Here is a 13,295-nt window from a genome sequence, read left to right as displayed (position 1 = left end):
ACCACTCACATTACACCCAGTGTGATCATTACTCACATCCTCCCCGCTTCATTCCTTCACCCAGATGTTACACTGCTCACATTACACAGTGTGATCATTACTCACATCCTCCCTGCTTCATTCCTTCACCCAGATGTTACACTGCTCACATTACACTCAGTGTGATCATTACTCACATCCTCCCCGCTTCATTCCTTCACCCAGATGTTACACCACTCACATTACACTCTGTATGATCATTACGCACATCGTCCCTGCTTCATTCCTTCACCCAGATGTTACACCACTCACATTACACAGTGTGATCATTACTCACATCCTCCCTGCTTCATTCCTTCACCCAGATGTTACACCGCTCACATTACACTCCGTATGATCATTACTCACATCCTCCCTGCTTCATTCCTTCACCCAGATGTTACACCACTCACATTACACTCCGTATGATCATTACGCACATCCTCCGTTTCATTCCTTCACCCAGACATTACACCGCTCACATTACACTCAGTATGATCATTACTCACATCATCCCTGCTGCATTCCTTCACCCAGATGTTACACCACTCAGATTACACTCAGTATGATCATTACTCACATCGTCCCTGCTTCATTCCTTCACCCAGATGTTACACCACTCACATTACACCCAGTGTGATCATTACTCACATCCTCCCCGCTTTATTCCTTCACCCAGACATTACACCACTCACATTACACTCAGTGTGAACATTGCTCACATCCTCCCCGCTTCATTCCTTCACCCAGACATTACACCACTCACATTACACCCAGTGTGAACATTGCTCACATCCTTCCCTGCTTCATTCCTTCACCCAGACATAACACCACTCACATTACACCCAGTATGATCATTACTCACATCCTCCCCGCTTTATTCCTTCACCCAGACATTACACCGCTCACATTACACTCAGTATGATCATTACTCACATCCTCCCTGCTTCATTCCTTCACCCAGACATTACACTCAGTGTGATTATTACTCACATCCTCCCCGCTTCATTCCTTCACCCAGACATTACACCGCTCACATTACACTCAGTATGATCATTACTCACATCGTCCCTGCTGCATTCCTTCACCCAGATGTTACACCACTCAGATTACACTCAGTATGATCATTACTCACATCGTCCCTGCTTCATTCCTTCACCCAGATGTTACACCACTCACATTACACCCAGTGTGATCATTACTCACATCCTCCCCACTTCATTCCTTCACCCAGACATTACACCACTCACATTACACTCAGTGTGAACATTGCTCACATCCTCCCCGCTTCATTCCTTCACCCAGACATTACACCACTCACATTACACCCAGTGTGAACATTGCTCACATCCTTCCCTGCTTCATTCCTTCACCCAGACATAACACCACTCTCCTCTTAGTAAATTTCCTCCTGAATGTTCATACAGAGTGTAATGATCATACGGGGGTGCAATGCGTAACATGTGGGTGAAGGAATGAAGCAGGGAGGACATGGGTATTGTTCATAGGCTACTGTAGGTGTACCAGGCCCAGCTGGGTGTATAGGTCCTTCCCTCTACAGTGTACTGATCATATTAAGCTGAAAGTTTCTCGTGTTTTTTTTGGTTTCAACTTTTCATTAATTTCTTTGTTACCGTCTCAGATCACTTCTACAGTAAGTGAATGAATCCAATCCGTACCCTACAGGATAGTCATTAAACATATGTGAAGTGGGCTATTCCTTCATGTCAGGTGTATAACGGAGCTGTGTGAGGTGCATGCTCCAATACAGGTTACAGGGGGGGTTATCCACCTTCAGGTGATTTTTACAGGCCGCAAAGCGAAGTATTTGCACCTTCAGATCTGTGCATTTGGGGTAATAACTATTTTGCAGCTATAGATAACAGAGGTTCTTATAGAAGCTTCACCTATGCCGGACGATCCCAAAAACAAGAAGACCAGGGGGTGCTCCTCGTCGTACCAGCCGTTCTCCTTCCTGCGGATGGCTTGAGATTCAGATCACAATACGGAGAGAGAAGAAAGGAGAGAGAGAAACGCTTATAAATCAATGACAGGGGAGAAAGCGTAATTATCACTAAGTATACGCAATGTTTTACTGCTCAGAAGTCCTCAGGACCATTAGAGGCTGTAATGTGATTAGCCTCCTCCCGGGGCACTGCCAGCTAATCAGGTTAGTATGGATATGGAAAGCTGCCCACAGCCCGTCTCGGATAAACTTTTCCTGGATGTGCACTCAGGGTTGCCAGGGAGACGCGGAGTAGAGAGTGCGGAGAGGGGAGTGGGGTCATCCTCTTCTTAGGAACGACTTACAGCGAGGGTCTGTTTGTCTCTCCGAGATCTGGATGGCACCCCCCTGAAGGTCATGTCGACCTTCACCCACAGAGCTTACCATCCAAATCTTGTCAGAAAAACGGGGGGCCGGTATGAGAATGTGGCGGGGAGGACAGGGAAGAGCACTGGGTAAGATATTGTTGTGACTGCATGATCACATTATAAAATTACAGCAATAAAGGAGGAAAAAAAGTATTTTGTCATTTAAAAAAGAATAATATTCATGAACAGGGTTTTTCAATTTCCTTTCCCGTATTAGGAGGTAACACTGCGGATGACAGACAAGGTGCCTATAAATGGCATTTCATTACACACGATCATGCGCCATTCTTATATAACGCACACATGGCTATTGATGCTTCCTCTGCGGGAGGTCGCCAAGTCTGTAATACCGATCGCCCGGAAGGTTAGGTTACCCATCGTAGCAACGGTTACGTCTGCTGTATGTACAGTAACGGGCACAGAGGTTCCTCCTATCAGTACCTACACCAGCGTGGTAATATTAGGGGAGGTGAGCAGGAAATGTCTTTACACCAGTCTATCTCTGTGCATCTTATTTATTTATTGACAGTTTCTTATATAGCGCACACATATTCCGCAGCGCTGTACATATATATTACCAGATATATTATATGGCGCACACATATTCCGCAGCGCTGTACATATATATTACCAGATATATTATATGGCGCACACATATTCCGCAGCGCTGTACAGAGAATATTAGAACATTCACATCAGTCCCTGCCCCAGTGGAGCTTACAATCTATATTCCCTACCACATGTACACGCACACACAGACATTCTAGGGTAAATTTGTTGGGAGACAATTAGCCTACCAGTATATTTTTGGATTGTGGGAGGAAACCTTAGTACCCGGAGGAAACCCACGCAAGCACGGGGAGAATATACAAACTCCGCACAGATGGGGCCATGGTGGGGATAGAACCCATGAACTCATTGCTGTGAGGCAGTAATACTAACCATTACATGGTCCGTACTGCCCCTCGCAGAGACATGACCCCCTTAGGGGAATTTAACTGTGGAAGCGCCATTTTCGCGCATAAAGCGCACGCCTTACCACAATTTTTTGCCCGATATTTTCAATCAGGCAACTCAACCGCAGTCAGGGAACCCCCTCCCCCATTTTCATGTCAAGGATAAGTTCTCGGATCAATGTGTTTTCGTGGTCAAGGTAGTGCACTTATTGGGGATTTTGTTTTGCAAGCTTCTGGGCAGGTGGTAAAAAATCCCTGATTGTGCCAGCTATGGGGGGACTCCTGGGGGATTAATTAGTTGCTGTAATTTACATCGGTGTTGACCGAAAAATATTGGTGAAAAAAACAGGAAAAACTTTACTGGCAAAAAATTTGTTGCCGCTAATTGGCTACCCTCCTTAATAATGTACAATTATCCCAACTGGAAGTCACTGGTGATTCGCTGTCGCTAAGCGCCCTGCGATGGCGGCCAACACCTGCGTCACGCACACGCATCGGGCTGCCAAGGAGAACGGTTGACAAGCAAACGAGTTAGTTTTTTGCTCACTGCAAGGAAATGACAAGACAAAGGAACAATCCCCCCCCCCCCCCCCTCAGGATGAGTCGCGGCCGGGGGTGGCTGGTTTTATATTATACATCTGTATCATTGTGATCGCACTGGGCCCTACAGCTCTCTATTGAACGGATAAATCCTCTGTATTGTTTTACACAAATCAATACCTCTGCAGTTATCAGGGCGCGAGTGAGAGAAATTGGTTTCAGCCAATTTGTGAATGTAATAAATGTTTCTCTATGAAATCTATTCATTTGAGGGTGGGCGCGGGGGTCCTGCACGCAGAGCTTAGGGTGGGGTAACCACATGTGCCTGATATCCGTATGCAGGTAAAGATTAGCAGAGGGGGGCGCAGAGATGTAACGTGATATCAATCACATGACAAACACAGGTCACGGCGACCGCTGGCCCAGATTTGTCTTTTTTTGCAATAACGCCCCCCCCCCCCCCCCCCCCGAGATTGCGATGGAAATAAGTGATGGGACGCGGAGAGAGGAGATTTCTCCCAGACTGCCGGCATGTGAGGACGGGGAGCTTGTTGTGATCGGACACATGAGATGACGGGGGCCATCTGCCCACCTTGTGCTGCATGAAGCCAGATGTCACTGCTCTATGTACATAACATCAGACTGGTAATGCATCTCCCCAGGCCGCGAGGGAGGGGGGGGGGGGTGAAGGTTACCCCCCTCCCCTCGCATATAATATCAATTAGAGAAATTTGTTAAGCTTCTCAGGGCGGACTTGCAGAGATTCACACGACCTCTCACTGGCACAAACACTGACGCAGCCGTTTGTGTATAGTTTGGTTATTGGAGGGGTATGGCCGACAGTGGGTCGACTTCCACAAGGTAGACACTGACAAAAAGTGGACACAAGCAAAAGGTCGACATGAGATTTTTTTTTAAACGCACGACGACCGTTTGCTTGTGACGCACAATGTTATGCATGCCGAACTTTTGGTGTCGCCTTGGATATTGTGGCCCTTTAATCTGAAACTCACATAGCCCATAGCGGTAGGCAAACAGGGCAGCTGGAATCGGCGCTAGGAGCCGGGGTGGCGCAGCTTCATGCCACCACATATAGAGCAGGTGGCCTCGGTACGTGGGTGCAGGAATAGGATCTGATGGCTACAATCCAACTTATCGGCCGGTGTGAAGAGTTAATACCCCCCCCCCACATGCACAGCGTTATCAGCACAGCGATCAGCTAATGAGAATCCTTCCCTTCCACTTAGCTGCGCCCGCACCGGAACGTACGCGGACAGCACCGATGTGACTTGTGAGCGCAGATATCCCGCGGCTGCTGGGGGGAAATAAGGCACGTTCCCCATAATTCAATCAGGGCCCACATACAGCGAGCAGCCATAATCTGCGCTGACACCACCTGTGACAGCCACAGACACCGAACATTCATCACAGGCCAACAATTAGCTGCCGCAGCCTGCAGGCAAAGCCTGGTCCCTGGATAGGGCCGCATGCACGCCAGTAATAACGGCTGCTGCTCTGTACATCAGTGCCGAGTATCACACAACACCAGTACAGATGCTGCAGGTGCTCGGCTGTACGGTACAGGTACACTGTTCATTCCTAGATGTGTAATATCATTATTATCATACAGGCCACGTGTACAGGACCACACAGCGCTGCTGCTCTGTACATCGGTGCCGAGTATCACACAACACCAGTACAGATGCTGCAGGTGCTCGGCTGTACGGTACAGGTACACTGCTCATTCCTAGCTGTGTAATATTATTATTATCATACAGGCCACGTGTACAGGACCACACAGCGCTGCTGCTCTGTACATCGGTGCCGAGTATCACACAACACCAGTACAGATGCTGCAGGTGCTCGGCTGTACGGTACAGGTACACTGTTCATTCCTAGATGTGTAATATCATTATTATCATACAGGCCACGTGTACAGGACCACACAGCGCTGCTGCTCTGTACATCAGTGCCGAGTATCACACAACACCAGTACAGATGCTGCAGGTGCTCGGCTGTACGGTACAGGTACACTGTTCATTCCTAGCTGTGTAATATCATTATTATCATACAGGCCACGTCTACAGGACCACACAGCGCTGCTGCTCTGTACATCAGTGCCGAGTATCACACAACACCAGTACAGATGCTGCAGGTGCTCGGCTGTACGGTACAGGTACACTGTTCATTCCTAGCTGTGTAATATCATTATTATCATACAGGCCACGTCTACAGGACCACACAGCGCTGCTGCTCTACACATCAGTGCCGAGTATCACACAACACCAGTACAGATGCTGCAGGTGCTCGGCTGTACGGTACAGGTACACTGTTCATTCCTAGCTGTGTAATATCATTATTATCATACAGGCCACGTCTACAGGACCACACAGCGCTGCTGCTCTATACATCAGTGCCGAGTATCACACAACACGAGTACAGATGCTGCAGGTGCTCGGCTGTACGGTACAGGTACACTGCTCATTCCTAGCTGTGTAATATTATTATTAATCAGAGGCCACGTGTACAGGACCACACAGCGCTGCTGCTCTGTACATCAGTGCCGAGTATCACACAACACGAGTACAGATGCTGCAGGTGCTCGGCTGTACGGTACAGGTACACTGTTCATTCCTAGCTGTGTAATATCATTATTATCATACAGGCCACATCTACAGGACCACACAGCGCTGCTGCTCTGTACATCAGTGCCGAGTATCACACAACACCAGTACAGATGCTGCAGGTGCTCGGCTGTACGGTACAGGTACACTGCTCATTCCTAGCTGTGTAATATTATTATTATCATACAGGCCACGTATACAGGACCACACAGCGCTGCTGCTCTGTACATCAGTGCCGAGTATCACACAACACCAGTACAGATGCTGCAGGTGCTCGGCTGTACGGTACAGGTACTCTGTTCATTCCTAGCTGTGTAATATCATTATTATCATACAGGCCACGTCTACAGGACCACACAGCGCTGCTGCTCTATACATCAGTGCCGAGTATCACACAACACCAGTACAGATGCTGCAGGTGCTCGGCTGTACGGTACAGGTACACTGTTCATTCCTAGCTGTGTAATATCATTATTATCATACAGGCCACGTCTACAGGACCACACAGCGCTGCTGCTCTATACATCAGTGCCGAGTATCACACAACACCAGTACAGATGCTGCAGGTGCTCGGCTGTACGGTACAGGTACACTGCTCATTCCTAGCTGTGTAATATTATTATTATCATACAGGCCACATATACAGGACCACACAGCGCTGCTGCTCTGTACATCAGTGCTGAGTATCACGCAACACCAGTACAGATGCTGCAGGTGCTCGGCTGTACGGTACAGGTACACTGCTCATTCCTAGCTGTGTAATATTATTATTATCATACAGGCCACGTATACAGGACCACACAGCGCTGCTGCTCTATACATCAGTGCCGAGTATCACACAACACGAGTACAGATGCTGCAGGTGCTCAGCTGTACGGTACAGGTACACTGTTCATTCCTAGCTGTGTAATATCATTATTATCATACAGGCCACGTCTCCAGGACCACACAGCGCTGCTGCTCTGTACATCAGTGCCGAGTACCACACAACACGAGTACAGATGCTGCAGGTGCTCGGCTGTACGGTACAGGTACACTGCACATTCCTAGCTGTGTAATATCATTATTATCATACAGGCCACGTATACAGGACCACACAGCGCTGCTGCTCTGTACATCAGTGCCGAGTATCACACAACACTAGTACAGATGCTGCAGGTGCTCGGCTGTACGGTACAGGTACACTGTTCATTCCTAGCTGTGTAATATCATTATTATCATACAGGCCACGTATACAGGACCACACAGCGCTGCTGCTCTGTACATCAGTGCCGAGTATCACACAACACTAGTACAGATGCTGCAGGTGCTCGGCTGTACGGTACAGGTACACTGTTCATTCCTAGCTGTGTAATATCATTATTATCATACAGGCCACGTATACAGGACCACACAGCGCTGCTGCTCTATACATCAGTGCCGAGTATCACACACCACCAGTACATATGCTGCAGGTGCTCGGCTGTACGGTACAGGTACACTGCTCATTCCTAGCTGTGTAATATTATTATTATCATACAGGCCACGTCTACAGGACCACACAGCGCTGCTGCTCTATACATCAGTGCCGAGTATCACACAACACCAGTACAGATGCTGCAGGTGCTCGGCTGTACGGTACAGGTACACTGTTCATTCCTAGCTGTGTAATATTATTATCATCATACAGGCCACGTCTACAGGACCACACAGCGCTGCTGCTCTGTACATCAGTGCCGAGTATCACACAACACGAGCACAGATGCTGCAGGTGCTCGGCTGTACGGTACAGGTACACTGTTCATTCCTAGCTGTGTAATATTATTATTAATCAGAGGCCACGTGTACAGGACCACACAGTGCTGCTGCTCTATACATCAGTGCCGAGTATCACACAACACGAGCACAGATGCTGCAGGTGCTCGGCTGTACGGTACAGGTACTCTGTTCATTCCTAGCTGTGTAATATCATTATTATCATACAGGCCACGTATACAGGACCACACAGCGCTGCTGCTCTATACATCAGTGCCGAGTATCACACAACACCAGTACAGATGCTGCAGGTGCACGGCTGTACGGTACAGGTACACTGTTCATTCCTAGCTGTGTAATATTATTATTATCATACAGGCCACGTGTACAGGACCACACAGCGATGCTGCTCTGTACATCAGTGCCGAGTATCACACAACACGAGTACAGATGCTGCAGGTGCTCGGCTGTACGGTACAGGTACACTGTTCATTCCTAGCTGTGTAATATCATTATTATCATACAGGCCACGTCTACAGGACCACACAGCGCTGCTGCTCTGTACATCAGTGCCGAGTATCACACAACACGAGTACAGATGCTGCAGGTGCTCGGCTGTACGGTACAGGTACACTGTTCATTCCTAGCTGTGTAATATCATTATTATCATACAGGCCACGTCTACAGGACCACACAGCGCTGCTGCTCTGTACATCAGTGCCGAGTATCACACAACACGAGTACAGATGCTGCAGGTGCTCGGCTGTACCGTACAGGTACACTGTTCATTCCTAGCTGTGTAATATCATTATTATCATACAGGCCAAGTCTACAGGACCACACAGCGCTGCTGCTCTATACATCAGTGCCGAGTATCACACAACACGAGTACAGATGCTGCAGGTGCTCGGCTGTACGGTACAGGTACACTGTTCATTCCTAGCTGTGTAATATTATTATTATCATACAGGCCACGTCTACAGGACCACACAGCGCTGCTGCTCTGTACATCAGTGCCGAGTATCACACAACACGAGTACAGATGCTGCAGGTGCTCGGCTGTACGGTACAGGTACACTGTTCATTCCTAGCTGTGTAATATCATTATTATCATACAGGCCACGTCTACAGGACCACACAGCGCTGCTGCTCTGTACATCGGTGCCGAGTATCACACAACACGAGTACAGATGCTGCAGGTGCTCGGCTGTACGGTACAGGTACACTGTTCATACCTAGCTGTGTAATATCATTATTATCATACAGGCCACGTATACAGGACCACACAGCGCTGCTGCTCTGTACATCAGTGCCGAGTATCACACAACACCAGTACAGATGCTGCAGGTGCTCGGCTGTACGGTACAGGTACGCTGTTCATTCCTAGCTGTGTAATATCATTATTATCATACAGGCCACGTGTACAGGACCACACAGCGCTGCTGCTCTATACATCAGTGCCGAGTATCACACAACACCAGTACAGATGCTGCAGGTGCTCGGCTGTACGGTACAGGTACACTGTTCATTCCTAGCTGTGTAATATTATTATCATCATACAGGCCACGTCTACAGGACCACACAGCGCTGCTGCTCTGTACATCAGTGCCGAGTATCACACAACACGAGTACAGATGCTGCAGGTGCTCGGCTGTACGGTACAGGTACACTGTTCATTCCTAGCTGTGTAATATCATTATTATCATACAGGCCAAGTCTACAGGACCACACAGCGCTGCTGCTCTGTACATCAGTGCCGAGTATCACACAACACGAGTACAGATGCTGCAGGTGCTCGGCTGTACGGTACAGGTACACTGTTCATTCCTAGCTGTGTAATATCATTATTATCATACAGGCCACGTATACAGGACCACACAGCGCTGCTGCTCTGTACATCAGTGCCCAGTATCACACAACACGAGTACAGATGCTGCAGGTGCTCGGCTGTACGGTACAGGTACGCTGTTCATTCCTAGCTGTGTAATATCAGTATTATCATACAGGCCACGTCTACAGGACCACACAGCGCTGCTGCTCTGTACATCGGTGCCGAGTATCACACAACACGAGTACAGATGCTGCAGGTGCTCGGCTGTACGGTACAGGTACACTGTTCATTCCTAGCTGTGTAATATTATTATTAATCATACAGGCCACGTATACAGGACCACACAGCGCTGCTGCTCTGTACATCAGTGCCGAGTATCACACAACACCAGTACAGATGCTGCAGGTGCTCGGCTGTACGGTACAGGTACGCTGTTCATTCCTAGCTGTGTAATATCATTATTATCATACAGGCCACGTCTACAGGACCACACAGCGCTGCTGCTCTATACATCAGTGCCGAGTATCACACAACACCAGTACAGATGCTGCAGGTGCTCGGCTGTACGGTACAGGTACACTGTTCATTCCTAGCTGTGTAATATTATTATCATCATACAGGCCACGTCTACAGGACCACACAGCGCTGCTGCTCTGTACATCAGTGCCGAGTATCACACAACACGAGCACAGATGCTGCAGGTGCTCGGCTGTACGGTACAGGTACACTGTTCATTCCTAGCTGTGTAATATTATTATTAATCAGAGGCCACGTGTACAGGACCACACAGTGCTGCTGCTCTATACATCAGTGCCGAGTATCACACAACACGAGCACAGATGCTGCAGGTGCTCGGCTGTACGGTACAGGTACACTGTTCATTCCTAGCTGTGTAATATCATTATTATCATACAGGCCACGTATACAGGACCACACAGCGCTGCTGCTCTATACATCAGTGCCGAGTATCACACAACACCAGTACAGATGCTGCAGGTGCTCGGCTGTACGGTACAGGTACACTGTTCATTCCTAGCTGTGTAATATCATTATTATCATACAGGCCACGTGTACAGGACCACACAGCGCTGCTGCTCTGTACATCAGTGCCGAGTATCACACAACACCAGTACAGATGCTGCAGGTGCTCGGCTGTACGGTACAGGTACACTGTTCATTCCTAGCTGTGTAATATTATTATTATCATACAGGCCACGTCTACAGGACCACACAGCGCTGCTGCTCTATACATCAGTGCCGAGTATCACACAACACCAGTACAGATGCTGCAGGTGCTCGGCTGTACGGTACAGGTACACTGTTCATTCCTAGCTGTGTAATATTATTATTATCATACAGGCCACGTGTACAGGACCACACAGCGATGCTGCTCTGTACATCAGTGCCGAGTATCACACAAGACGAGTACAGATGCTGCAGGTGCTCGGCTGTACGGTACAGGTACACTGTTCATTCCTAGCTGTGTAATATTATTATTATCATACAGGCCACGTCTACAGGACCACACAGCGCTGCTGCTCTGTACACCAGTGCCGAGTATCACACAACACGAGTACAGATGCTGCAGGTGCTCGGCTGTACGGTACAGGTACACTGTTCATTCCTAGCTGTGTAATATCATTATTATCATACAGGCCACGTCTACAGGACCACACAGCGCTGCTGCTCTGTACATCAGTGCCGAGTATCACACAACACGAGTACAGATGCTGCAGGTGCTCGGCTGTACCGTACAGGTACACTGTTCATTCCTAGCTGTGTAATATCATTATTATCATACAGGCCAAGTCTACAGGACCACACAGCGCTGCTGCTCTGTACATCAGTGCCGAGTATCACACAACACGAGTACAGATGCTGCAGGTGCTCGGCTGTACGGTACAGGTACACTGTTCATTCCTAGCTGTGTAATATCATTATTATCATACAGACCACGTATACAGGACCACACAGCGCTGCTGCTCTATACATCAGTGCCGAGTATCACACAACACGAGCACAGATGCTGCAGGTGCTCGGCTGTACGGTACAGGTACGCTGTTCATTCCTAGCTGTGTAATATCAGTATTATCATACAGGCCACGTCTACAGGACCACACAGCGCTGCTGCTCTATACATCAGTGCCGAGTATCACACAACACCAGTACAGATGCTGCAGGTGCTCGGCTGTACGGTACAGGTACGCTGTTCATTCCTAGCTGTGTAATATCATTATTATCATACAGGCCACGTCTACAGGACCACACAGCGCTGCTGCTCTATACATCAGTGCCCAGTATCACACAACACCAGTACAGATGCTGCAGGTGCTCGGCTGTACGGTACAGGTACACTGTTCATTCCTAGCTGTGTAATATCATTATTATCATACAGGCCACGTCTACAGGACCACACAGTGCTGCTGCTCTATACATCAGTGCAGAGTATCACACAACACCAGTACAGATGCTGCAGGTGCTCGGCTGTACGGTACAGGTACACTGCTCATTCCTAGCTGTGTAATATCATTATTATCACAGAGGCCACGTGTACAGGACCACACAGCGCTGCTGCTCTATACATCAGTGCCGAGTATCACACAACACCAGTACAGATGCTGCAGGTGCTCGGCTGTACGGTACAGGTACACTGTTCATTCCTAGCTGTGTAATATCATTATTATCATACAGGCCACGTGTACAGGACCACACAGCGCTGCTGCTCTGTACATCGGTGCTGAGTATCACACAACACCAGTACAGATGCTGCAGGTGCTCGGCTGTACGGTACAGGTACACTGTTCATTCCTAGCTGTGTAATATTATTATTAATCATAGAGGCAGGAGAACGGAGACAACTTCTATAGGACCACACAGCGCTGCAGTTAGATGTAGGAAGGTGGGAGTAGGGGAGGTGTGAGGGTGTACCAGTGTGAGTAGCACAGGTGGGAGTAGGGGAGGTGTGAGGGTGTACCAGTGTGAGTAGCACAGGTGGGAGTAGGGGAGGTGTGAGGGTGTACCAGTGTGAGTAGCACAGGTGGGAGTAGGGGAGGTGTGAGTAGTACAGGTGGTAGTAGGGGAGGTGGGAGGGTGTATCAGTGTGAGTAGTACAGGTGGGAGTAGGGGAGGTGGGAGGGTGTATCAGTGTGAGTAGTACAGGTGGGAGTAGGGGAGGTGTGAGGGTGTACCGGTGTGGGTAGTACAGGTAGGAGTAGGGGA

General features: G+C 48.6%; 1 protein-coding gene across 1 annotated transcript in view; it reads right to left on the bottom strand.

The window, feature by feature from the left end:
* CLPB (ClpB family mitochondrial disaggregase) overlaps positions 1-13,295 on the bottom strand; it is a 105,007-nt gene that overhangs the window by 33,652 nt on the left and 58,060 nt on the right. The window contains exon 8 of the mRNA XM_083170542.1: positions 1,926-2,003. Within this exon, the coding sequence (XP_083026668.1) occupies positions 1,926-2,003 (78 nt within the window). The remainder of the gene's footprint in view (positions 1-1,925; positions 2,004-13,295) is intronic.

This window comes from Crinia signifera, chromosome 2, assembly GCF_055691185.1.
Source record: "Crinia signifera chromosome 2, ASM5569118v1, whole genome shotgun sequence".
Classification (NCBI taxonomy): domain Eukaryota; kingdom Metazoa; phylum Chordata; class Amphibia; order Anura; family Myobatrachidae; genus Crinia; species Crinia signifera.
Note: the sequence above shows the minus strand (reverse complement) of the source record. Positions and strands in the feature narration are given on the sequence as shown.